This window comes from Anser brachyrhynchus (genome assembly GCF_964034855.1).
Source record: "Anser brachyrhynchus genome assembly, chromosome: 17".
Lineage (NCBI taxonomy): Eukaryota > Metazoa > Chordata > Aves > Anseriformes > Anatidae > Anser > Anser brachyrhynchus.
Genome location: NC_137710.1, coordinates 874,366 through 899,958, shown reverse-complemented (window position 1 = coordinate 899,958; position 25,593 = coordinate 874,366). Strand labels below are relative to the sequence as shown.

The 25,593-nt window shown below is 53.3% G+C and overlaps 2 protein-coding genes across 6 annotated transcripts in view; one reads left to right on the top strand and one right to left on the bottom strand.

Annotated features, from left to right (window-relative positions):
• Positions 1-8,448: 8,448 nt before the first annotated feature.
• The window catches only part of LOC308179202 (uncharacterized protein), a gene marked incomplete at its 5' end in the record, with an annotated part of 50,659 nt that continues 33,514 nt past the window's right edge, over positions 8,449-25,593 (bottom strand). The window contains 3 exons of one of the 4 annotated variants that reach the window (XM_080559020.1): positions 8,449-10,538; positions 10,655-10,772; positions 22,840-22,908. Of the gene's footprint in view, positions 10,539-10,654; positions 10,773-21,934; positions 22,745-22,839; positions 22,909-25,593 lie in introns of those variants that run through there. The other 3 variants (XM_080559021.1, XM_080559019.1, XM_080559022.1) reach the window with 3 other exon arrangements.
• Positions 10,762-20,296, top strand: LOC308179201 (uncharacterized protein). 2 transcript variants are annotated; one of them, XR_013940275.1, is made up of 2 exons: positions 10,762-12,569; positions 15,645-20,296. XR_013940275.1 is itself a non-coding variant. In XM_080559018.1 (2 exons), exons 1-2 carry the CDS (start codon positions 12,174-12,176, stop codon positions 16,539-16,541), a joined length of 1,053 nt encoding a protein of 350 aa, XP_080415144.1. In that variant the 5' UTR covers positions 10,762-12,173; the 3' UTR covers positions 16,542-20,296. The 2 variants fall into 2 exon arrangements, 1 of the variants encoding a protein (XP_080415144.1); XM_080559018.1 differs by having other exon boundaries at positions 15,885-20,296.

The following is a 25,593-nucleotide window of genomic DNA, read 5'->3' as shown; positions in this document are numbered from 1 at the left end:
AACCTCGCTCGCTGTAACGTCACCGCTGTCACGTCTGAACCCTGAGCTAAACCATTCTGGCTGGGTCAATAGATTTTATGTTCCTCTCTCTGGTTCAAGGGGATTGTAGAAAGCCAGCATCTTGCAGCATTCGCCCGCTCTCCCTGATGGATTATTTTCTGGGAGATGGGAATGAAGCAGGAAGATGCCAAGAGGTCTCATTGCCTTCCCTTGCCTTGATAGGAAGCAGCAAGGGCTATTTAGAGATGGCAGAAACTTTCAGCGTGAAGATGCTTTCTGACCTTCAAAAACATCATTGCAAAATTGCCAGAAAACAATCCAGCAGGCAAGCTGAGCCAAATCCAAACCCGGAGGTTCACCCATCACTGCGCGCTGCGAACAGACATCTCTGACAGCATAGAATAAAAGCAGAAATAGCAATTTCTCACTGAAGATCGCGCCTGACATCTCTCTGACCTGTAAGCAGCAGGGACTCTCTGCACACAGGTATAGCCTGTTTGTTTGCTGTTGCTTTAGTTGACACTGCTGATTAGAGAAGACAGCCAGACAGTTGGACACAGCGCGAGGGAGCAGACGCTCCGGCCAGTGATTGGGATGCCTCCTTCTGACCCCAAACCTGAGTGCTATTGCCCTGCATCTGCAGCTAAATAAACGAAGTAAATCATCCTGGCAGATAGATAATTAAATAATTATCAGCCACTTAATAACAAGGAGTGGGTGTTCAGCATTAGCATATTAGACAGTGTCTTTAAGGGCTAATTGTTGCATTACATCAGAGTTACTCATTCATTATTCTTGTCATTTCGGGTGATAATTTGCACTTTAGGAGACAGAGACAATTTTAGCAGGCAATTAGAGACATGTCAGGCTTGGCCTAGTGAGTTACTGTCACAATTATTGCATTTTTTCCGGTGTCCTCATTTGCAGGAGTGTATTTAAGGGCAGTCTAGTAATTTCATGGTTAGGCAAAACAGGCATCGGCACCAGGAGATGCAGCCTGGGCTGGGAACAAACCCGATGCTGCGGGGCTGGGGGCAGCACCAGGGGTGCTGCTGGCTCCTGCCTGGACAGGGGCTGCCTGCCTGGGCTGCTGGTACTGCACGGGAAAAGAAAACAAAGGAAGAAAGGGGTTCTGCTCATGGAAATGCATCGTGTATGCTTGTTTGGGCTCCCGTCCGGTTGTGGAACCCGGCCCTGTAGGATGGCTGTCACAGGGAGGAGCTGCCCACACCCCGTGTTTGTGTTGTTTCCCCTCCCTCACCCCACGCCGCAGCTGGCTGTGCCCTGACCCGGGCATGTCCGCACGGTGCCATGACCCCTGTGGGCACCCAGCACAGAGCCTGGCCTCGCTCCCACCACCGCGGCTCCTCAGGGATGTGTGGGCGCTGCCGGCAGTGGCGTGCAGGGCTCCTGGTGGGGCCTGGGCACAGACATCCCCAGCGGCAGCGGGCGTGCACAAGAATTCATCTCAGAGATGTGCTCTTGGAAGCTTGGAAACCATTTGCCAGCTTTCACTTTTCCGTGAAGCTCTGCGAAATAAGCCAAATTGCTATAAAGCAGCTGGATGAGGGGCTAAAGTGTCCACGCCAGCTACGACATAGCGGGGGTGCAGAGGGCCACGAAGGCTGTCGGCAGCAGCGCCAGCCTGCTTTGCCGTGCGTGCTCCCACCGAGCCGCAGCCACCTCTGCCAGCCCAAAAGCACAGTCCCGTGCTCCACCCGGCCTTCCGGCAGAGCTGCTGTGGACGTGTAGGCCCATGGGGCACCGATGCCAAAGGGGTGAGGATGCCCCCAGCCCACAGCCCCACGTCCCACGCCCGGTGCAGCACCAGCATGCACAGGGATGTGAGTTCCCCCGGAGAACAGCGCGCCTGCACATCAGGCAGATGTAAATTGTACGGCTCCTTCATCAGCCAGACTAAATACAGGGATGCGCCCCGCGATTCTGCAGACCAGCGCCTGAGAATTATGGCGAGGATTAAATATTTCTTAAACTACAATTGAAGGGAAAAGCTAGATATGTAACAGATGCACCTTGGGATACATGCATTATAAGGGCATATACAGTCAAATCGAGTTAATTAAGCTAAAACCACAGTAAATCTATCAGACCCATATTAACACTATAGTCAAAATTGTGGAAAATATAGTATTTTCTATAATAAATCCTGTTCTGTTACAGATTTATGTTGGCGTCTGCATAGTTACCATAGTTTTACAATAATCATTGATCAATCAAAGTTTTATGACAAAACTATAATTTTACTGTGTTTCTTTCTTACTTAGTTTCCTAGTTTGCTTAATTCCCAGAATGCAATACAGTAAATCTTTTGATCCGAGATATTAAGTAGATAATAAGAATGCCATGTAAGATTTGCTTATATTTTAAACTGTCTTTACAAATGATTTATAATTAGGACCAAATCTAAGACAAAACATTATTAAAGTCCAAACCCTCCATAAATTACTGGAGTTTGCTTATGCCTGTAGTAATTTATTAGGGTTTTACTACAGTATTTTCTCTGGTGATATCCAAAGCTTTATATGTCATAAATGGAAAATATGAGTTTATAAACCATACAGAAAACTAGAATGATCCCCAGTGACCTGAGATGACAAACTCATACTCTGATATAACATCAAAATCATTTTTCATTGGAAATATAATGGCGTGGATAATACAATTGTGCCAGACTCAAAATGCATCTTTCTTTTTTCAAAATTAAATCTTTATTTATATGCTTTTTTAAGTTATCCCATTTACAGAAGGTATATAACCTGTAGCTAGGCTGGCAGAAGGAAACACTCTGTGTTTCCTGGCATCCCGCAGAGCGCTCTCCCAGGAGGAGCCGCTGTGCTGAGCTGTGGCTGGTGCTGGTGCTGGCGCTGGTACCCAGTGCTGAGCACGGCAGCATTTTCTGTGCCATGGCAGCCGGCTCCTGACCCTCTCTGCTGGGTAGCAAGCGGACAAAGCTCCAGAACAAGAATTAAACACAACGCTTAGCCCCTCTTGGCGCTACCTGCCCTGGTGCCGATGTGATAATTTGTCTCTGCCCCTTTTTGTAGCTCTCTTCTCCGCCCATGAAGCTGCCGAGCCCACAAACCACACGAGCCCATCCAGACGGCATTTGTGAGCCACCCTAGCAGCGACCAAACATTTAATTTTCCGCTGTGCTGGAATGACACCACTGCGTCGCATGGGGCAGCGCGCACGGCTCGGCAAGGCGGGAGCGTGATGGACAGGCGGGGGGCACAGGGGGTGCTGAGGGTGGCTGTAGGCAGCGAGGAATAAGTCAATTGTACATGAAGATGAAAACTAGATGTGGGCAATCTCAGTTTGCTGCTTGGCTGCTGGAAGGGCTGAGTGCGGGGTGCAGGGAGGCAGCTGAGTGAGGAGCCACTGCTCCTTTCAGCGAAAAGATCCTTCCTCGTGCCTCACTGCAAATAGCAGCAGTGAAACCTGCAGCCACTTCAGTCATCTGTTAAAACAGAGAAAAACAAAACTAAATAAAATTAAGTAAAAGAATATAAAATAAAATAATAACAGATAAGAAGACAAAAAGACTGACTGCAAAAGCCATACTAGTGCATGGTTGTGGCCATCTCTGGAGCTGCTCCATCACTGCTCCCCAGCTTGTGATACCATCAGAAGGCACTGATTGAATTGCAGGTTTGTTATCAGTCTCTCACTATCCATCACTGCAGATAATCCTTTAGCTCTGACATCGGATGATGATGATCTCTGTTGTATACCTGGTACGATGAGCCCGGGATGCTCTCAAAAGCCACAGAGATTGTTTTAGGCAAATCACTGCAAACAGACGAGCAATAGCAGAAGGGGACAGGCAGCCTCGTCGAACAGCAACTTCCATAGGAACGTCTTTTATTGCCCAGAAGAGCAGCAAAAAGGCAGAGATTTTTCCTGAAAGTGATTTGTATTCCTGAGAACAATCACTCATACCTTGTCTGATGTGTTTTGTGGGGTGGATGTATAATTTCAAGTCTATTTGATAACACTGAATTAATCTACTCTCAGGTTTTGCCAGGTTGTGGACACTCAGGAAAAGAATTTGAATTAAACTTCCATGCAAACAGAACACAGATTACTTAACTTGCTTTAAACTCATTTGCGGACATTCATTCAGAATCAAAATCCCGTTAATTTGGTTTAGTTCAATTTATGAGCACTTTAATTCTAAATAAAACTTTCACTGCAGGAGGGGATTTAATGAGGTTTAGCTAATCCAGTGTAAATTCATACCTTAAATTAATTCTAATTAAATTTCCTGAGCAACCCTGGAAAAGCAGGACCGAGGGCAGCGGGCCCGCAGCTGCACCCCCGGTGGGGTGCGGGGCACCGTGCCAGGGACTGCTCAGCCCCAGTGCAGCGGGACAGCTTTGCAGCAACACGACGCTTTAAACAGGAAAATTTCAAGGTGATTCACGCAGACTTCGCTTTTGTATTCCCCTACTCTCAACACATTGTATTCCGTTATATCAGTGTTATCATTTATCTTTTACACCGTTGTATGTGTTTCGCAGTATTGTGACTTTGCCTAAGTGGGATGATTCACTGTTATCAAGGCAAAGTCTTTCAACACTCCGGAGCCGAAATTGCAAATTTCTGCTGAGAGTTTCGAAGTTTAATATTGCATGCCAGTATAGTTTTGATTTTTTTTTGATTTTTTATTTTTTTACAATATAGTTCCAATAGATAAAAGATTTTATTCCAACAGAACCTTGTTATAAGTCATCACTAGAAGCCCTATTGTTCTGCTTTGTCTGGGGCACGCGGAGGCTGGGATGTGTGGCCCCAGAGCAGAGCTGCCACCAGCGCTGTGCGTGGCACTGTGCCCTAACACCGACACTGCCCCTGCCAGGACAGCAGCACTGGCTCCCAGTGACCGCGGCGGCAGCTAGCTCTCGCACAGCAAGGCAATTAACAGCGGCCATTAATTCTCAGCGTCCCCTGACGTGAGGGACATCTCAGTCCCCTCACAGAGGCAGAAGCTGAAGGAGGGTGCATGTGCTCTCCAAAGAGAGACATCTGGGGAGAAATCATTGCCACAGTGAACGCCCCCCGGCTGCAGAAGCGGCTTCAGCCTGCACACCAGCAGCCAAATCCAGCATATCTGTGGCCAAAACCACCATCCTGCGTGGATGAAAGCTCCCACGTCCCCGGTCCACGTGTGCCGCATCCCCCTCCTGCTCCTCGCAGGATGCCCGGCCCTGGAGCCAGCTGCGGCCCCGCTGCCGGAGGACCCCGCGCCGTGCTGCTCCCGTGGGCAGCCCCGCACCCACGGGGACAATGCTCCTGGTCCCTGTCCTCTCCTGGGGAGGGGGGCGGAGAGGAGCCCGCGCTGAAATATAGACATATGCAGATTACACCATTAATTTTTTATGTGAATTCAAAAAATTCAGTGTTGACTTCATGACGCAAATAGGTATGAAAATTCTGGTGAGCACGCTCATTGTTACAGAAATCAAATGGCTGAACAGCCACTAATGAGGCAGACAAGAAGCTTCACTCATCCTCTGAGGATTTGAAGGCAAGAAGAGAAGAAGGAGCGCATTACATTATTCATGCTGCCTTGTTTGAGTTTCAAATCATGGGAAGTCACAGCGAAGGGGGATTTGGGATGTGCTGGTGACCCGCTTGGCTCGGGGAGGGGCCGCGAGGAGCCCTGTCACCTCGCTGACAGCCCCCGATCGCAAACCCGGCTCTCGCCTGGCCACCACCGCCCTGCCTGCACGGAGCCGGCAGGGACAGCGGGAGGGGGCATGGGGAGGGCACCCTGGGGATGCCGCAGGAGCCTGTGCGTGGCCACTGCCACGGGGAGATGTCCTCGCGGTGCCACGCAGCCCCCACGCAGCCAGGGCTGCACCAAGTGCCCTGCCCGCAGCCGCAGCACCTGCTGGCAGCCCCCAGCGCCTCCCCCCCAGGCGCTGCACGGCGGCCGCGCAGGGGCACCGGTGCTCAGCAGTGGGGCGGTGTGCGCTGCTCGCAGAGCCCCGGGGAGCTGGAGCACCCAGGGCAGGCTCTGCCGGCACCTGGGAACCCCACGAACCCAAACCTGAGCTCTGGGAAATGCACCCGAACCTCTCCCCTGTGCAGCCCCCCTCGCCTGCACCCTGTGCGGCATCACAAGGAGGAGGGCAGGTCACATTGGTAACTGTTTTAAACACCCTGTGATGTGCTGGAACACACGCAGAGTCTTTTTAGAGGAAAACTAAAGGGAAAACATGAGATAATAACGGACTGGAGAAGTAGGCATGTGGGCAAGTGTTCCATAAAGCAGAGACAAGGCATACGGTATAACTGTTGACCAAGCACTCACAACTAATAAACAGATTCCCTGAGTACTTCTGCATTTTGTAATTATTACTTACCCATAAAAATCCCTTCTCCCTCCTGCCAACATTATCTTAGTAAACTTTATGAGTGCTCATGAGGTTAATGCAGAACCATAAATCTGCAGTGGGTCGAACAAGTGAGAGGAGAGGAAGTGTTCGTAAATCTGCTGGAATTGCTCCAGTTTGTTTATTTAATAAAATACAGTTTCATAAAAATGCTCACAGCCTGCGGCGGGCGGAGGAGGCGAGGGGCCGCACGCTGCCAGCTCTGCTGTGCGCATGGCAGTCGTGTGCCCCGTCTGTCCGTCTGTCTGTCTGACGCACCACATGCCCGCAGCCACCCTGCCCCGGCGCCGATTTCCCTGGGCCGTGTTGGGTGTTTTGCGCTGTGTAGAAAGCAGGGCACAGACAAAGGGGTTTGGGAGCAGCTCGGGGGGCAGCAGCTCGGGGGCTGCTGGCAGCGACGGGGGCTGTCAGGGCCACCCCTGGCCTCGGCTCCCCTGCCCGGGCAGCGCAGGGTTAAACCCACACCTCGCTCCCCGGGGCCAGGGTGTGTTTGCCTGGATTTTGCATTGGAATTTGAAATCCACAGTTACAAGGAAACATTTATTTTCTTGCCCTTCAATGATCAAACAAGTGGCGTTGAGGCACAAGGAAGCGGAGTTTCCATTAGTAGAGCTGTTTTCTTTTTGCTGTAAAATATCAAATATTTTGACATTTCCATCAGACTTTTCTTTGTATCAAAGCTTTAATGGCAGAATAATCTCAAGGCTTTTATACTTCATAGGTTTTCGTATTTCCGAGCCCTCCCTCCTGAGTAAGGGGACACTTCTGAAGGTCCCTGCTCGTCCTCCCTCCGAGACCGAAGGGAAGGCACCAGCACCGCCAGCCCCGCCACAGGCAGGCAGGATGCGGGGGGCAGCGCCCGGCCCCTCTGCGGGGAGCGGCTGCAGGGTTGGCGTGCAGGTAAGCTATTGTCCTCGCTGCAGCCTCTGACAGCCGGGGAGATGAACACCAGGGCACCATCATCCCCCCCGTCATGTTCGCGAGGTGGAAAAACAAGCGTGTCACTTAAAGGCGAGATCCACCACGGTGCTCTGCGCTCCCCGGGGAAGCAGCTCCGGTCCCTCTCACGCCGAGCTGCGGGATCTGCAGCAGCTCCCCGAGGGCAGATCCCTGTCCCGGCCCTGCTCGGCCTGCCCAGCGTGGATCAGGAGAAGTCTGTGCTGTGCCCGGGGCCGAGCTGCACTTGGGTCTGATACGGACACAGCGTCCGTAGACACTGTTTTGACAGCAGGGCTGTTTTTGAGGACAGGTTCCCAGGCGTGCCGTTGCTTATATCACATTTTCACCCTCATCCTATGTAGCTCACTCGGTATCTGCGAGCTGCCGGTTCCGGCTGCTGCCCTCCAGTCTCCGGTGCTGGCTCTTGCCGCATTTCGTGGCAGCGACCCCGCACAGAGCTGGCGAGCTGCCTGCCCCCTCTGCCGTCCCGCTGCGCCTCCACCGGGGTCAGCTCATCTTCTGAACCTTTCCATTGCTGAAACCAGGGCCACTGGGCAGCACAGCTGGGTGCGTACACAGTCCTGCTCACGACAGCCATCTTCCCTTGTGTTGTTTTTTTTTTTTTCTATTTTTTCTTGATTTTTCCATTCCGGTTTGCTGCAGAACAGCCTGGGAACCCTGCCGCTCCCTTCACGCCTCCCCCACCAGGCAGCCCCGTGCCGGATCACCACCGCAGGTGCCTGGCTGCTCTCGTACATCAGTTGCGGAGGTGATGGGAAGTGAAGAGAGAATGAGCTGGAAAATGGGTGCTGGAGGAGGATGGATGAGTGCTCTGTCACCATGGCAATGGAGGATGCCGAGGGTGCCGCGGGGCTGCCCCAGCCCAGAGCTCCCCTGGGTCCCGCCGGGGGGTGAGTCGGGGAGCAGAGGTTCCTGAGGTGAGGCATCGGCAGGGGGAGAGGGGAAGCAGGGCCCCAGCTCTGCGAATGTCTTCTTAGAGAGAAATTGCTTTGAAGTTACTGTTTATCTCACTTTGATAATAATCTGCTTAATGTCTTGTGTCAAAGTAATTACAGTGTAATTGCCTTCTTTTTTTTTTTTTTTTTTAAATAACAGGTATTTTAATTGCCACAGGGTTAGACAATTCTGCTGTGGGAATACCTGGTTCTGCCCTCGTGGCCTCTGCTGTGTGGCTGTGCTGGGCTCACCTGTGCCTGTCCCCGTGAAGGGCGGCATCACCCGCTGCACCTCGCACCGGGTTCCTTGGGCGCTTCTCCCGGCTCTGTCTCCACCTTGTCTGGGTCCCCTTGCCCTGCCCTGCTGTGGGGCCGCTGCCTCCTCCCCAGAGCTGGGGGTCCTCAGGTTCTGGAACCCCCCAGCTGCTGGTTTTTCAGCACAAAGAGTGACAAAAAAATAATGCGACGGCTACATTTGGGACGATTCAACCTGTTGTTAGCTTTGTTAGAAACCTACCGAAGTCAAAGAGCGGCTGCTCTTTTGCGTTTGGGGGGAACACAAGCTTCGCCTCTTGTGGCGGCGAGCAGCGAGCAGGTCCAAGAGAGCCGCGCAGGGCCCCCACGGGTGCCTCGGGTGCCCGCGGTCCCTCGGGGCGAGGTCTCCGCTCAGCAGCATCGCGCCGCGAGGCGTGCGGCGTACCGCTCGAGAGGCCGCTCTGAAGCTTCCTAAGTGCGATGCTCCAACAATTATAGAGAGATTAAACAAAGACAGCGCTCAGCAGGGAGGAATTACGGGTAAGAGGGATCCTGACAAGAAATGACAATGAAGAGTGGCCCAAAGAGAGTTATTCAAGATTAATAACTTTGTTATTGGAGGCGTTTCTTGCGCCTGAGGGCAGACAAAAACACACTCGGAAGGTTCTGGAAGGGCACTCAGAGCTGTGCTCCCCACGCCCGTGTTCGGTGGTTGTCAGCTCACGGCCAAGCACCCCCGACAGCAAACCCCACCAGCATACCCCCTGGGGTGGGAGGTGCAGCAGGGCCCCCAGCACCAAAACATGCCCAAATTTTCCCCATATGTGCCCAAAATTTGCTTTCCACCCAGTCAGAAGCAGCCAAATATGGCCCACGCCGGTTTGCTGCCCCGAATCCCGTGGCCCTGCCAGCCCCCAGCGCTTCGGCCCTGCCCCGCTGAGCTGCCGTGAGCCCCTCGGCTTCCCCACAGAAGGGGGTTAGACTTTTCTCTCTCTTCTTTATTTTTTTAGTACTGCAGGGTGTTAAAACCAGTCTTCCTATTAGGGGCTAGACATATTCAGAGCCTTAATGATAGATTAAATACCAAATACCTTAACATTTGAAAAATGACATTTATTATACAGAGTTGTAAATAGAGAAAAAAAAAATGACAATAGAACACAGTGTAGATCTTACATAAACTGCACCAGTTCTGTGTAATGACTATGATAATGTCAGTGCTAACAAGCAGATAATTGGCATCACTGAGATAATTTTTGGCACCTTATGCAGAGGGGAAACTGTTCTGCATAATTATTTTACCTAGGAATATTCTTCATTTAACAGGTCTATTTGCATAGCGGTTGGAACTTTTTAAGCTATAAAGGGTGTTTAATACATTGATTTGTTTTATCCATGAAACAATTGTTTATTCATGAGAACTGGCACCTGAGGACTTTAGTAATTAAGCAACAGTGACCCAGTTGGAAGCAACAGCCTTTTATTGGATTTACAGGTCCAGGCGGAGGCAGGATTAGCAGACCACTCACAAACACCAAGCAGGCTTTTATAGGTGTTATAAAGCTGAGTCATTCCCCGTAGTAAAACTTTATTTCCTTAACTTTTACAGAGTTGATAACTTCGACATTTCGCTATTGGTGGAACACAGCTGCCTGGTGCTGCGCATCGCCGGCACTGCGGCTCTCCCGCGGGATGCGCGTCCCACCGCCAGCAGCTCCACAGAGCACAAGGGAAAACACACCCTGAGCACCGGGCCCCTCGGCTGAGGCACCGCAACGAGCCAGAGGAATTCCCAAGACCTGCTGGAAGCGGGGCTAAAGCAGCTGTGACTGGAGCGGACCTAACCGGGCTGGCTCAGCCGCAGCACCCTCCCCCTGCTGCGCCTGCCCGCAGTGCTGCTCAGCTCTTCCCATGGGATGTGCAGCAGCAGCAGAAGAGATTCTCCTCCGGCTCTCATGCACATCTCTGCCTTGCAATTAAGAAGGGGTATGCGAAAAAAAAAAAAAAAGATGAGCAGTGTGATGCATGCAAGCCGTGTTTATGCAGTAATTATAATTGGATCGGCATGTAGTAGGTCAGTATTACCAACACATTTCAGTGCAGAGATGAGTGCATTTTTCAGTCCAAGTGCAGTCTTGACAGGTCAGGCTGATGAGCTTTCATAGTGTCCCGGCAATGTCCCTGCAAGCATGTGCCAAGCTGTCTGGAAACATAAAAGATGCTGGACGCCAGCCTTGGCTTCCTAGCGCAAGCACAGATTTGGCCAGGGGCCAGGCGCTCAGTGGTGCTTTTTCTGAGGCTCTGAGCATCCCGCATTTGTCTTCCTTTGCCACCCCTGACTCAAGGGAACTTCAAGTCATCCTTGCCAGATTCTGCGCAATATATCAGGCCCAGGTTTGTCCCATCCAAAGTACATTTCCAAAACAAGGTACGAACTCTGGCTTAGACTGGCTGTTCCATACCAAAACCTCAGCATGTTCATCAACACAGCCCCGATCAGTGTGATTCATAGCAATCCTGAAGCTTAAAGTCTGCATTGGAAAAGTTCAAATTCCCCACAGGTTACACGTTGACACTTACTTGGCTTCCCTAGCTCCTTTTCTGAGTCTGCTGGCGAACCGTTCCTGTAGCTAGGAAAGCAGCAGATACTCCCTGACAAACACTTTGCATCCAGCAAAGCATTCTTGACACTTGGAGAGAAGGAAGCACCACTCGAGAACCCACTGCTGTCTGAAATTTCCTAGCGGACACTCAGAGCCTCTAACGCCATCCTCCCTTCGTCCTTGTGCCTTGCGCAGCCATTACTTACAAAGAAAACCCTCAGAAAATATAATTACAAGCAAGAACTGTGCCAGAAACCAGCATGTCAGTAGGGAACCTTTTAAACTCTGGTCTTACGAAAAACACATCCAGCCCTTTAGATCCCACATCAACAAGGCCAAAAAGAGTTGTTAGTAAATCATTGCTATGGCTTTGATTCTGCAAGGTCTCGCGTATCCCTAAAGTTTCAGTCTGTGAGAACTCCTATTGACTTCCAAATTAATCATGTGCTTAAGTACCTTGCTGAATAAAAGCTCTAGAAATGATTTGCCAACAGACTTATCGCCAGGCAGCTCCACACTCTGCCGAAGCAGAACCAGGCAATGTCTGCATTCAGAAGCCTGAAACCAAAGCGCTGTTCCCAGGGATGTTATCCCGGCGCCGTGCTGGTGCGGTGACACTGCCCCGGGGGGGGCGGCCAGGCAGGGCTGGTGTCCCCTGCAGCACAGCTCGGCCCCGGGGGGGATGCCCTAAGGTTCGGTCTTTGCAGCTGTGATATTGCTCCTTTAATTTCTGTTAGCTTTTCTCCTACCTGCCCAAATAAACCGTGCTTGAGATGAGCAGCAAAATAATCATCATGTTCGCATATGCACGCACAGTGTGTGTCCCGGGCTCACAGGGTCGGAGACTTCCCAGTTCCGTGCACAACGACACTGATTTGAAAGTAACACTTCCAGGGCCAGCTGAAATATGTGTTAAATATGATCACGCTAGGGTGTTATTAGCAGCGCTGTAACTCGGGGAAAGTTCTGGCACGTCGTGCAGCGTGTTTTACTGATCAGGCATGCATCGAGTCCAGCCTGTTGTCAAACAACAAGCACTTTCTGGCAGCGAAGCTGACCTTTGTGGCGGTGATTGCCACCGGCAGGAGCCCATGCTCACCACTGAGTGGCCCTGCACGGAGCGGCCGTGCCGGGGGGACAGGGGCTGCGGGGCGTGGGGCACCGCCGTGCCCCCGGGGCAAGCCTCACCTCTCTCCAGCCTGGCCGCTGGGTCTCCGCATGACTTGCTCAAGCTGTTTAACGTCTCTGCTTCTGGCTCTCGGCTTGCAGTCGTGAAATGTCTCCCCTGCGTGCAGCCAGGCTCCAACCTGGGCGATGGGAAACCCCCCAGGCAGGAGGGAGCCTCTGGTGCTACCATCCCAGAGACAACCCCGAATGTTCCTCTGCGCGGCTTGCAGGTACCTGGCTTCTGCCTTTAAAAAACCTCTTCCTGCTGCCTGTCGTCTCCCCTGCTTTAGGGAAAACTATTACATTTGCTAAAAAAAGGTATTTATTCCCTGAACCTGCAGACCAATTATTTCTCTGAAAAATATTTCTATTTTTTTTATTATGCACGTCCGTATGTGCAAATGTATGCATGTGTGTACATACTTGTCTGCGTTCCTCTGCAAAAATAGGGGCCTGCAACTTTCAGCTCAGTTAACTTTTTATAGATTAAGTTGAATTTCTTCCCAAACAAGGCTCTTGGCTCTAGAGAAGAGAGGTCTGTAATGTGTTTGCACATGAGACATTTGACTTCTGACTGTGTTTTGATGAGGTTTCCCTAACCTTCGTTCTAGCATATCTGCTGGAAGGAATAGCCTGTACCAAAGAGATGGACTCGGAGTCAATACATCACATACTCATTCTTTCAAGGCCATCTCACTGGCCTCTAATGTTCTGCAAAATGTTGCATTCTCTGCTGTTTTATAAACTTTATGTACAAGCATGCAATTTTTCAGCTATCACCTGGAGTTTCCAGCACATCGAGCCACCCTCACCTCCCCCTCGCCCTTGCTGGCACATGGGCTCCGGGAGCATGCCAGCATAAAAGCTCAGACATTTCCAATAGGAACACTCCATCTGCTGCATTAAAAAATGTTAAGCGCCTGCCTTAAATCACAGTCCTTGCCTAGTTAGAGACAGGTGTCCAACCTTCTTAGGGATTAGCAGGTGATAGCTGGAAGCCACTCTGCTCTTACTCATTGAAGGATCATAATTACTGCATCCCGTTCCGCCCACAAGTTCTGTACCACTTTTTTTTATGACTCCACCAGGCCATCTGTCTCAGGGATGGAGACCACACTCACTCCTGTTTGATTTTTCTCCTTTTCAATTCCCAAGTCAGCTCTAGTTCAGTGGGTAGATTTATTACTACTCCTCTCTGCTCCTTGGCTTCGTGCCACAGCAGGCAAAGCAGTGGCTCCGATAATGCTCTAAATGCACGGGGCTCGGTCCTGCGCTGCCAGCCCCGGGCTCACGTCCCCGCTGTCCCCCAGGCGAGGCGGTGATGCCCTGCCCGGATCTACCAGCGCTGCCTGCCATTGCCTGCAGCACTTGAGATGGTACAAAGTGCTGTACAGAATGCTGCAGGTGACTGCATCTACCACGGCACGGAGAAACCCGCGCAGGACCCCAGACTGTGTGCGCGGAGCAGGCGGGGAGACCCCAGCCTTTGCAGCAGCTCCACCAAGGAGAGTCCTGGGGCCTGGCTTTTGCTTGTTTGGCTGATGGAGCCCATCTTGATTCAAGACGCTGAGGACATTATTGATCTAAACAAGTTGTCAGTGAAGGAAAAGTTGTAATTGCTGCTGTAGTTCCATTGTAACACACCAGCCCCGAAGGGAAATTAAAGTTTGCAGCTAATAGGGTTGTATGATCCTTCAACCTTTGATGTATTGAATCTAGAGCAGCCCATGGAATACTGATTTGATGCACAAAGGATCATTTTTAACAGCGGCTGTACCTCCAATTTCCTCACATCTAACTCTGCTTTCAAACCCGAGGCCGGTGTCGGTGTGTGCAGGGGCGGCGCGGCGGCGAGGGGAGGGCTCACGGTGCGCGGGCAGCGTCCGCCCACCCGGCTCCGCATCCTCGCTCCCCCAGCCGCGGGTCTCTGGGTTGAAGCGCTGCATTTCTGAGCCCCTCGCTCCTACTGTGTGGGTGACACACGCATGAGTGACAGCCAGGATGGGGCAGCACTGCCTGTGTGCGTGTGCGTGCTTTCGGAATTAGGCAGAGATTGCTCACCTTCGCGCGGTTCCCTGCATGAAGGATTGTTTCTTAGCTTTGGATAATTTTCTCTGTGCCTCAACGACAACCAGATCAGCTGGCTGCATGGCTGATCAACGGTGGGAAATTCAGCCCTGGTGTCCAAAAAGTACAGCGTGTCTGTGCACTGCCAACAGTGAGGAGCTCGCGTGTGCCTTGCACGCCTGTGCCCAGCTCCACGTGTGGCCGCGCCGTTGCTCCGTCCCGCGGCTCTCACCACCCGCACCCACACCGCAACCCCAGCGCCTGGCGAGGCTCCAGCTCCAGCCTGTGTGGGAAGCAGCTTACGCTGTGACTCCTCTAATTCATGCCGTACCTGGCGCTGCCACATCCATTCAGAGAATATGAATTTTGCAGCAGGAGCATCAGTTTTCTGAATTCAGTCTTCAGCGAGAGTGCAATGTGTCATCTTCCTGCCTGGACGTGATTTCCTTAAAGAAGCAATTACTGGTGTTTCTAAGCACAATTGCCTGCTCCCCATTAATCACCCGTAATTACAAAGCAGAACTCTGCCACGCAGCCGGTCCCCGGTGTCACCAGCCAGGGCAGTCGGTGGTGGACGTGGAGTCCCCGTGCTGGGCGCTGGGCACTGGGTCCCAGCCTGGCCGCAGGGGAGAACCCGGCTGCCCCCAGCCCCTCTCTGCATCCCAGGCTCTGCGAGCTGCCTGCTGTGCCTGCTCTGTCTGCCCGGCCTCACACGGCACAGCAAATCCATGCCATGAAGGCACTCTCCCTAATTACTTCAGTTAATTAGCACCTCGCAGCCTCCTCAGGTTGCCCAGGAGCCCCCAAGGCCGTCCCACCGCCACCAAGACTGCGCCGGGGACCCTGCACCACCAGGACCCCGCTCCCGGCCGGGGACAGTGCCCGGCGCCTAAATCCCTGCTGAGGACAGCAGGCAATTTAGACCAGAGTGCAGCAACTAATTAAATCAATATGAGATAATGAACAGCAATTAGAGGTCCAGCTAGGCACATCTTCTCTTGTAAATACTGTTTCTCTCCCAACGGGAAGCTCTTTTTTAATAATCTGTTTGTGTTTCATTTCCAGGAGCCGTAATTCCCCAAAGAAGCAATTTGGGAAAGTGATTTGTTTGTCTGTATAATTGCCAAAGCACTTAGTTAGACTTGTTTGTTTTTCTTAGCTCCTGCTACTCCCGGAAAGAAACAATGCGGATATTTCTCCTGTTGTTTCCACCTCTCTCTGGCTTCCTCATGTTCTAGGGCTGGGGTGGCGGGTCCGCCACCAGGCACCACCAGGCGCACCTCCCTTCGGCCGCGACAAAACGAGCTGCCACGAGGGAGCTGTGGGAGCTGAGCCCCACGAGTATCGAATCCACAGCGAGCTGCTGCAGCGAGTGCCACGCTCCAGCCTTCTGCCGTAGGACAAAGCATTTCCTTCTATAGCTTCCAGAGCACGGCCTCCCCGTGGACTGCTCTTTCTTTTTTTTTTTTGTTTTACAGCAAAAGTTCTGCAGATGTTCCCCATCCAAATACCCTTATCTCTCCCGCGGTGCCGCACGCTTCTCTGCTTTGTGTCAGCCCCGGCAGGATCTCCTTATGTGGAAGTTTCTGCAGACACCACGAGCTGACAGCCCCACGCCGCCCGCTCCGCCCGTCCTCCGCGCGGGGCTGGGAGCAGCTCGCCCCGCGCCGGGCCGAGCTCGGCGTCACCGTGCCAAGCACAGCATCGCCGCACCACGGGCAGCAGGCGCTCCCTGCACCGCTTCTGGTGCGCTCCCCGCAGCCCCCGACGTGCCATTTCCTTTTCACTCCCGTTCCTTTGCACGAGCTCTCCCCGAGCTGTCCACGGTCCCAGCCGGGGCCCGCTCCCAGCTGCCCGCAGCTCGCTGCCAGCTCCCGGCAGGCGCACAGGCAGGGCAGCGTGTTCCTGCTGCTAGGTGCTGGTGGCAGCTGGGCAGTGACGCGCTTCACCTGCTGAGGGCTGCCCCCTCGCAGCTTTGGGGGTCTTCCACCGGTGCCTCCGCTCCCCTCCGCGCCTCTGCCTCCACCACCGGGCAGGGCAGCAAACCACCAACACCACAGAGGTTGCTGTCAGCTCCTGTCCCTCTCTCCATCCATTTTCCTCCCACTTTTCAAGGTTGTGTAAACCTTGTTTAAGTCCAGAGAGGAAATCACGCTTTTCCCGGCTGCCATCTCCTCACGACATTCCCCGGGGTTAAGGAAGCAGCGTCCTTTCAGGAGGCTTCCACCTCCCGTCTGGGCCAGTAGGACCACCAGGAAGCAAAACCCACCCCGAGTACGTCCCGCATCTGTGCCTGAGGGTTTCGCACTGACCAGATGCTTCGGAAACTCCTCACACTGCCTTTGTATGATAATGGCCCCAGCAGTGTGCCATGTGAGTGCTCACCGCCATTGAGTCATATTAAATTGCAATAACCTTTCAAATTAAACCAAGCACCTTGTTTATTAGCAGTTAAATGCTTCCCTGAGCCTCTGAGCTACGGCAGGACATAGGATGCTCTGTATACAATCACATAATTGGATATCTATGGCTTGTTTAGTTTGCAGCCAATTAGATAGCAAACAGGTTATAGTCTGCGTACATATTAAATATGACTTTAAGCACTTCCTGCAGGGATTAGCTATTATTTAATCCAGCCACACCACAGGCTCCGTGCTACGTCAGGCAGTGCTGAAGGCCTCGGGATGGGAGGTGCCTGGGAGCAGCCCTGCAGGAGCAGGGGCAGGGGCAGGGGCAGCGGCCTGGGGCCACGCGGCAGCACAGGGGGCTGCGGGGCTGGGGGCTTGCAGGGGGAGCAGCGCAGAGAGCCCCCGCTGCAGCCCGTCCTGCGGCCAGCACCCCCCGGCTGCGCACGCGGAGCTGCAGGAGTGGAAACGCTGCCTGCTGCCAAAAATCATACGCTGTATTTTTCTTCTCCGTCTCGTACGGCTGAGCTGACTCCTCCAGGGCAAATACTCATACTGTCTCTCTGTTTAACATCTCAAAACCTGAAGCTGCACAGTGTTTTCCTTGCAGCTTTGAAAGGAGACAGGCATATTTTGACAAACCGAGATTATCTGAAATCATCTCTGTTAGAGTGAGCGGTTGGTGTATAGAACTTAATTATAAATTAATTAATAGCAGCAAATTTACAACCCAAACGAGAGGGAGAAAGAGGTAGAAGAGATGATTTCAAAGTGAAGGCGGCAAGCCTGGAACACGCACAGCCAAAAACACAAATGCCTCTGCCAGCAGAACCCCGCAGTGCCCGGAGCCGTGGGCGCCGACCTCTGTGCTGTGGGGTCCGCGGGCCGTCACCCCGTGGGGTCAGCGCTGCCGGTGCTGCTGTGTGCGGGCAGCGGGTGCCGGGGTTGGCTGTGATGGCAGGGCCGGGACCGCCTGCAGCAGCCCGGGCACCCGCTGGCCCCCGCACCGAGAGGGGAGCAGCGCGAAGTGACCGAGGGTCCTGCCGGTCTGCCCGTCCCCAGCCAGCAGGGAGCGAACCCCGGCGGTGCGTGCCACCCATCTGTCTTAAAAGCAGTTGCTTTCTTGTCAAAACTTCCACAGCAGCTGTGTGGCAAAGACTTTTACTTTTGCTTACAAAACAGTGCTGGGATTTCTCCAGGGAGGCAATGGATTCTGAATTTGTAAAGCTGCTTTCACCAGCACTCAAGACTGAAGGAGGAATTGAGATAAACATTTGCATTTTTATTTTGCTGCTACAGATCTCTGATGGAGCTTTACAAGCAAAAGGATGGCCCCTTTTGTGTATGTTGCTGGGCTAAGCGTCAATCACTTACAGAACGCACGGCTTCAAGCCATCTCCAAACGCAACGTGTTTGAGCCCAGGTGGGGCTGAGCTGGTCCAGCACCCCGACCCCATGGGGTGCTGCCCCTGCCGCCTGCCCCGGCCACCGGCTGCCCCGCTCCTCTGCGTGGTCGCGAGGGAACCTGCGGTGGGGGAGACGAGCAGAACACGCGGGCAGCTCGGGAAGTTTCAGTTCCTGCACTTGCATGCCAGGTGCAGTGCGAGGGAGCCAGGAAAGCACCGACCAGCATCAGAAGCTGCCTTTCCAACAGAACAGCCATGGCCCGAAGCTGGGAGGACCCGGGGGGTCTGGAGGGCAAACCAGTGACCTGAGCAGGCAGGACGCCGGCAGGACACCAGAAGGACACCAGCAGGACACCAGCAGGACACCAGGACACCAGCAGGACACCTCCAGGACACCTCCAGGACAGCCCCTTGCCTCGGTGCCGTGACCGAAGAGCGCCCTGGTGCCCGGAGCCCTGCCCGGGGCAGGGGCAGCAGCTGCCCTGTATTCGGGGCTGATGTGCGGAAACCATCGCTTTGTTCCGGCTCCAGATGTTTTCCCCAAAAGTGCCTTTACATCCCCATCAAAACATCCCGAGGGGACTTGCTCATCGTGATGACTTTTTCAATTAAATAATCCAAGATTAAAACTGATCCGTTTTGACTTTCTTTACTCTCGCAAACATTTCAAAGATAGTAATGAATTATGGTATATTTCTCTTTTTTCTTACATTTTATTATAATATTTTAACAGCTGTCAGATTGTGTCATTCTAATAAGATTGTTTCAGTGTTTATGAATTGGAACATTTCTCGAAATTTTCCGTTCTGTGAAACACAGATTTCCGTCTCTGCAAACCAGCTCGGGGGGAGAGAAAAAAGATTTCAGATACTGAAATTCCTCCCGGAAAAGTGTTTTGTTTTCCAAATAGGCTAAAGTTAACATGAAGTGAAAATGCTCCACATTCCACCCCAACGTCACACCATGGTTGACTGAATATTCATTTTTCTACTGCAGGTCTCACAAATCAGGGTTTCGCCATGCCGAATCCTGTTCCGTCAGATAAGATAAAGCTGCTCCGAAGGTTAGAACCCCTCTCTAATTAAGCCCTCCATAAGCACCTCTATTAATTTGTGGTATTTATGCCTAAATACAAAGAAAAAAAATCTCTCTTTTTCCTTACAGTAGTGTTATTTTGAACTCTCCACGTCTTCTGGAGAGAGCGCTCAAGTTTTGTAGACTTCTTAAAATTCTTGTTGTAATTTTTTGTTGTTGTTGTTACAGAGCATCATAAATTAGCTGTCACCATTTTTTAAAGGTTACTGAATGTGTAAAATAATGTTTGCCCGATTCAGGAGTGCAGTAGTTTATGCAATTATAAAATAGCACATCAAAAAAGCCAGCTTTTCCCTCGCTACTTGCATAATTCATCACTCATTCTGTTGTCATGGGCAAGACCTCTCATATCTTTCAGACAACAAAAAATTAAGTTTACATTCTCTTACCTAATTAAAAATTTAAAAGTTTAAAGGAAGAGAGTTTGTAAGCTGTACAATCATTAAAAAGCAGCAGACGTAGAATTAAAAAACACAAAATCCAGTGACAGGAATAAAACACAGCTCTGCGGTGGGGCGCCGCGGGGAGCGGGCGCGGAGCTCCGTGGCAGAGACGGGCGGCGAGGACGGGGACGGGGACGCCAGGGCATCGGTGGCCCGGCCAGAGCATGAGAGGGGCGACCGAGCCCCGGGTGGGCACAGGACCCTGGCACCAGGCACCAGAGACCGGGCATGGGAGGAGCACCGCTATTTGTGCACACACGTACATGCACAGACACATATGGACGTGTCTATTTATATGCAGGTGAGTGTGTGCGTACACGTGTGTGTGCGGATGGGTATACACCGGGGTGTGTGTCTGCATACACACGTGCAGCTGCAGCTTGAAGGAATCAACAGGCTCACTTATCTCGAATCTGCACCGGCACAGCTTGTGACATCGCTCCACACAGACGTGGCTTTTCAGGCACCCTACAGCTTTTGGCCTGAGCAAGCAGATGCCCAGAGGCAAGCCCCACGGAGGATGCCCTGCAGCAGCCAGCCGTGCTGGTGGCTGCTGGGACCCCCGTCCCCAAGAGGTGTCCTCCACGGAGGTCACGCCACACGGCAGAGCTGCCGACGTGCCGGCGCAGCAGGGACGAGCCGCCTGTGCGGGGACGGGGACCCCCCCGCTGACCCCAGGTGACACGAGGGCAGCGGTGGCAGCAGGAGGTGGAGCACGGCCAGGGCTCAGCGGAGATGCCCCCACCTTTCCCCACTGCACGTGAGAAGGAGGAGAAAGCACGGAGACAAAACCCACAGAGCCAATGCAGGTGGTAACGAACGCTCATAATGTGTGTTGTGTGAAAACACGGCCATAAATCAGGTGGAAACGCAGCGATCCCAGAAAGGGGGAGGCTGAACCGCGCCGCTTGCCCCTGCTCTGCCCTGCGGTAAGCAGTCGCCTGCTCCCCTTGCTCCCCGGTGTCACCCTAGGGTCTCCCCACGTGTGCCCCGCTGGCACGGGCTGGGTGTGCTGCTCTCAATGACGCCGGGTGACAAAATCTGCATTAAGTGAACCAACAAGGCCGTCTCGGAAGAGGCCAAGTAGGCAAGAGCGGGCCCCATTGCCTAATGGGACTTATCAATTATTATCTCAGGCCATATTTCTTTGAGGGGTGATTGTTTCACAGAGCCTGACATCTCATATAGCTTTAAATTACTCACAACCGGGACGCCTTACAAGATAGCAGTAAAATCAGGAGAGGATTGGGCAATGTAATTATAGTATGGAAATGATGTTGATCGCTCAAGCAGTGAACAGACCTTGAATCGAACCCCCCCGGCCCCCCCTGCTCCTCGCTGCCGCCGAGCACCTGAGCGGGCTGGGGAGCGGGCAGCGGCCGCGGCTCCTCGCCAGGCGCCCGCGACCGGCACGTGCTGCGGCCGGGGCTGGGAGCGTTTCGGGCCCCTTTCCACGGGCACCTCCAGCCGGATTCCCTTGGCCCCACACCGCTCCCCCCCAGCTAACTTACACCGGGCAAGGTGGGGCAGGAGGTGCGCCGGGTGAGGCCGTGCCTGTGCCAGAGGCACGGCCGGGATTTTGCACTCGTTGCACAAATATGCATTTAGTCATTGACCGAAGTGCGAATGTTTCAGCAAAAACGGCCCGAGACGCAAATCTGACTTTAAAACCCCCTAAACCTGGTAGCATCTAACAGAAGTTACTTTGCAAATGTATGTGCACCGTTGTGACAGAGGTACACCGACAGTCAGCCCCTGCCGGCACTGGCTCTAAAACACAGCGCCGTGACCCAAATGGGGCTCTCAGGAGGACCTTTACAAGGGCCAAACGTCCTTCCTTGGACTTCGATGTGTTAGAGCCAGCACTGATCCAAAAGTAACATTCCCATTTCATGGAGAATTTCAAGGCTTTGAAACTTCATTTTGCCCTTAAATGGCATTAATTTTTAATCTTTTAAAATAATATTTCAAAAGATGAAACTTCAGTTTTGCTACTTCAGGTATTTTGCCATATTCTATTTCTGAAGTCAAAAGGAAAAAAAGCAAGGGAAATGATAAAATGAAAATGAAATGCTCATATTAAAAACAATATAAAAATTTCCCATCAAATTGTGAAGAAACCAGCAAATCCCTTGAAGCGTTGATTTCACAGGACCTGCTTTTTCTGTTGCTGCAGAGCACGGCCGTCAGCGAGCCTTCAGGCACCGAGCGGGGGGCGCAGCGGGACCCTCGCGCAGCGCGGCGGCGCAGCAGGACGGGGGTCACGCACCGCGAGCATCGCGTGCTGCACGTGGCCGGCAGCTCAGATCTGCCTGGCCCACGCCAGCGGTGCCACGGGCAGGGCCTGGGGAGCAGGAGGAGCAGAGGGGATGCCTGAGCTTATTCTGAACACCGCCGGCGACGTTTTCCAAACGCCTTACGGATTTTCAGAGGTAATGGAATTGAAAGGGAGAAATCTTCCTCTGCAAAGGCTCCTTTGGGAGGTTACTCAGAAACGAAGCCAGGGGATCAGCCCAGCCGGGCACGTGTCGGAGGCAGGGCTGAGCCCGCGGCCGGCGCTGCAGCAGCCGAGGGGACACAGCGGGAGCAGGGCACCCGGCCAGCACCAGCGGGCAGCACCTCGGGCGGGGAACACCTGGGGCAGGACGCTCCGGCTCGTGTTGGCTGGGCGCCCTGACAAACGCGGAGTGCGAGATGGATTAGGGAGGCTTAGGAATTAAGGAAGTCAGTGATTACGGATGTTTGTGCCTGTTTTCACTTCCTTGCGAGGATTAATGCTCCCCTCTGCTTCCCTTATGATAAAGACTCGTGTTTTATGGCTGCGAGTCGTAAGTGCCTTCACCCGAGACAACACTCCTGATTACCATTCACCCTCTTCAGAGACAGAATGAGCTCCGAAATAAGAAAACTCCACATACCTGTCAGGAAATCACAGGTAGAGAATGAAAGTCACTTAGCGTTCTGCATAAACCGTAACAGTCCCCGGAGCCTGAGTGGTAACCACAAAGAACAGTTCCCAAACCCATCGCCTGCCTTCTGGGGGGATCCCCACTGTCAATACCTGCTACCGGCACCAGGATTTACCTGGATGCTGCTGGGAACGAGTGGACAATATGAGCCTGGCGGGATGTTCGCTGGAGACAAGCAGCAAGTCTGCAGGAGAGAAAATGAACGTCCCTGAGGACAGTCACAGAGCGGCGCCTTCGCCTTCAAAGGCAAACCCTGGCGGGAGGGCTGGGGCAGGGAGCAGTAGCCTATGGGCACGGATGACAGGGCCATCACTGTGATGCTCCTACATGCTGGAGCAGGAATGCTGCTTCCAGGAGAGCTGAGCAGGAAAGGCAGAAATCGAGTCGCTTTTTTTTTTTTTTTTTTTTTTTTTAATTAAAAAGCCCTGCTTTCCTCGACTCCTTAAAAGTTGATGCTCTGTCAGGCTTAACAAGCGGCTGTCAGTGCCGTCCCCAGCAGGGAGGAGCAGGGGCAGGGGCGCACACAAGGGCTCGCAGACACGCCAGGCCCCCGCCGGCCCCGCCACCAGCCCCACCGCCCGCCTTCTGCCCCGTCCCTGCCCAGCACGGGCTGGCAGGGAGCCCTCCTCCTGTGCTGGACTGCAGGCTCAGCCACTGTTACACCCTCTCCCTGCGGCGCTGGAATGATCCCAGCTAATGAGGTTAATTAATATGTTCCTCCAAGCCCAGAGGATCTAGGGAAGATCTGGATCCGCCTGTCCCCACCGGCTGTAAGACGTGCACCCAGGAGCAGGTATTGTCCAAAGGTTACACGGTGCAGATGTGCTCCAGGCCATGCCAGGAGATAATAAATCACTGTTTATTAAAAGCCTTTTAAGAAGGCTCGCAGAATAAAAGGACGTTGGTGGCCCTCCCCGTGCTTCTCTCCTCCTTCAGTTCATGCCCAGCCTCGGGAAGGGAAGCTGGTGCTGACAAATCGCTGGTCTGAGCTCATCGTCCCAGAAGCACCTTAAAAAGCTGGTGAACGCTGGGCTTTGGGGCCAGGCTGGAGGGAAGCCAGTAGCCAAAGAGGAAGCTAAGAAAGATGGCCAGCAGAGCAGGGAGACAGGCAATAATGCTGATGGGCCTGATACGGCAGCCGCAGAGAAGTCCCGATCTTGAAACGTATCCAAAACAAGCATTGCATTTGGTCTAAAATGATGTCACTGCTGATCATTAGCGTGGTAATTACAGTGAAAGCCTTTTGCAATCGTATCCTCTGAAGGGTCATTAATGCAACCCAACCGCACCAGTAAATGTCTCATTAGTCTTATTTCAGACTTATGTATTTTTCAGAGCTACAGAATCCTAATAGTCTTTTCCCTCCAATAACATCAATAGCTGCTCCCCACTCGGCACGGCTGACGGTGGCCCCCGCTCAGCGCGCTGTGCTTCTCCCAGGGACGGAGGGGCACCGAGAGCCAGTGCTGGAGAGGTCGAGGGCTGGCTCCCGGCCTCTGGTCCCCACAGAGGCTCCAAGAGCAGCTCCCGCTCCTTGTTCACAGCAAATGTCATCTGGCTGGAAATCGGGGCGAGGTGGGTAGGCATGTGAGCCCGCAGACACGGGATCGCCACCTCTGGAGCTGCCGGAGGCAAACGTCAATAGGCAGCGGTGGCTGCAGGGAGGGTGGGTCAGACGCTGCTCTGTGTTCCTGCTGACCCCGTGTTGGGGGAAAGGGAGAATGCCAGCTGTGTTTGCAGAAGACTTACGGCCGTTGGGGAGTATAAGACCACTGGGAGGAGACCTGAACTCAAAGCCTTGTTGACAAATTGGAGGCCCGCTCCAAAAAAAAGCAGACCGAGCCCCAGCAGAGACAACCACTGGTTGTGCAGCTCAGCAGGAGCAGCCAGCTGCACAAACACGGCGGGGCAGGCAGGCGCTGCCGAGAGGGGACCTGGATTAGAGGGGTCAGCAGCTGCACGGGGACGGAGAGCTCCCTCTGCCGCGAGAGGCCAACCCCCTGCTGCCGCACCAGCGAACGCGCTGCCTGCGAGGCGCACGGAGACTCGCCTGGACCTCGCGCGGGTGGGACGCGTGGCTCCGGTTTGCCACTGGGGCAGCTCACACCGAGCAGGGAGACCCAGGCTGATGCATTTCGGTCCCCATGGAGCAGCCCCAGCCCTAAGGGTCCCCCCCTTTAGAGTCTCCCTGGCCAGGAGCGCCACGGTGCCAGGCTCACGTCTGTTTAGCACCACAAGGGAGCCGAGAGGCTCAGCGCCGGCCGCGGCCCTCACACCCCTGCTGCAACAGGAGATGTGGGGACCTGGGGAGACCCCTCCCCAGCCAGGACAGGGGCAGGGGAGCGGGGGAGCTGCGGGAGGAACCCACTCCCCAGCAAATGGCAAGACCAAGAGCGTTGTCACTGCGGTGCCAGAGCCCCCGAGATGCTCCACAACTGCTGCTGGTGTCCCAGCAGAGAGAGCAAGGGGCAGGTGAGCAGAGGGCAGCGGTCGGCCAGCTGCCCTGGTTTCTGGCACGAGGGTGCCACCCTGTAGGAACTCTACAAAGGAAAGCCTGGAAAATCTGCCTGGCTGCATCCTCAAAGGCTGCGAGCGAGAGCCGCTCCCCAGGATGCGTCCTGGTCCCGCACCCCCTCCCAGCACATCATGTGTAGCTGTTCCTCGCACAGCCAACTCCTTTCATCAGAGAAGAAAAACTCTCAGAACACAGGATTCAAATCCACCAGGAAAGGTGACAGATTCTCCTATTCTTCAAAGAGGCTCTTTAAATATTAAAAATAGCATTGTTGTTTTAGCAACGTTAATTTAAATGATGCACACATGACACATTTAATCGCCTGTGCGTGCTCCAGACACAGCGCTTCTCTGC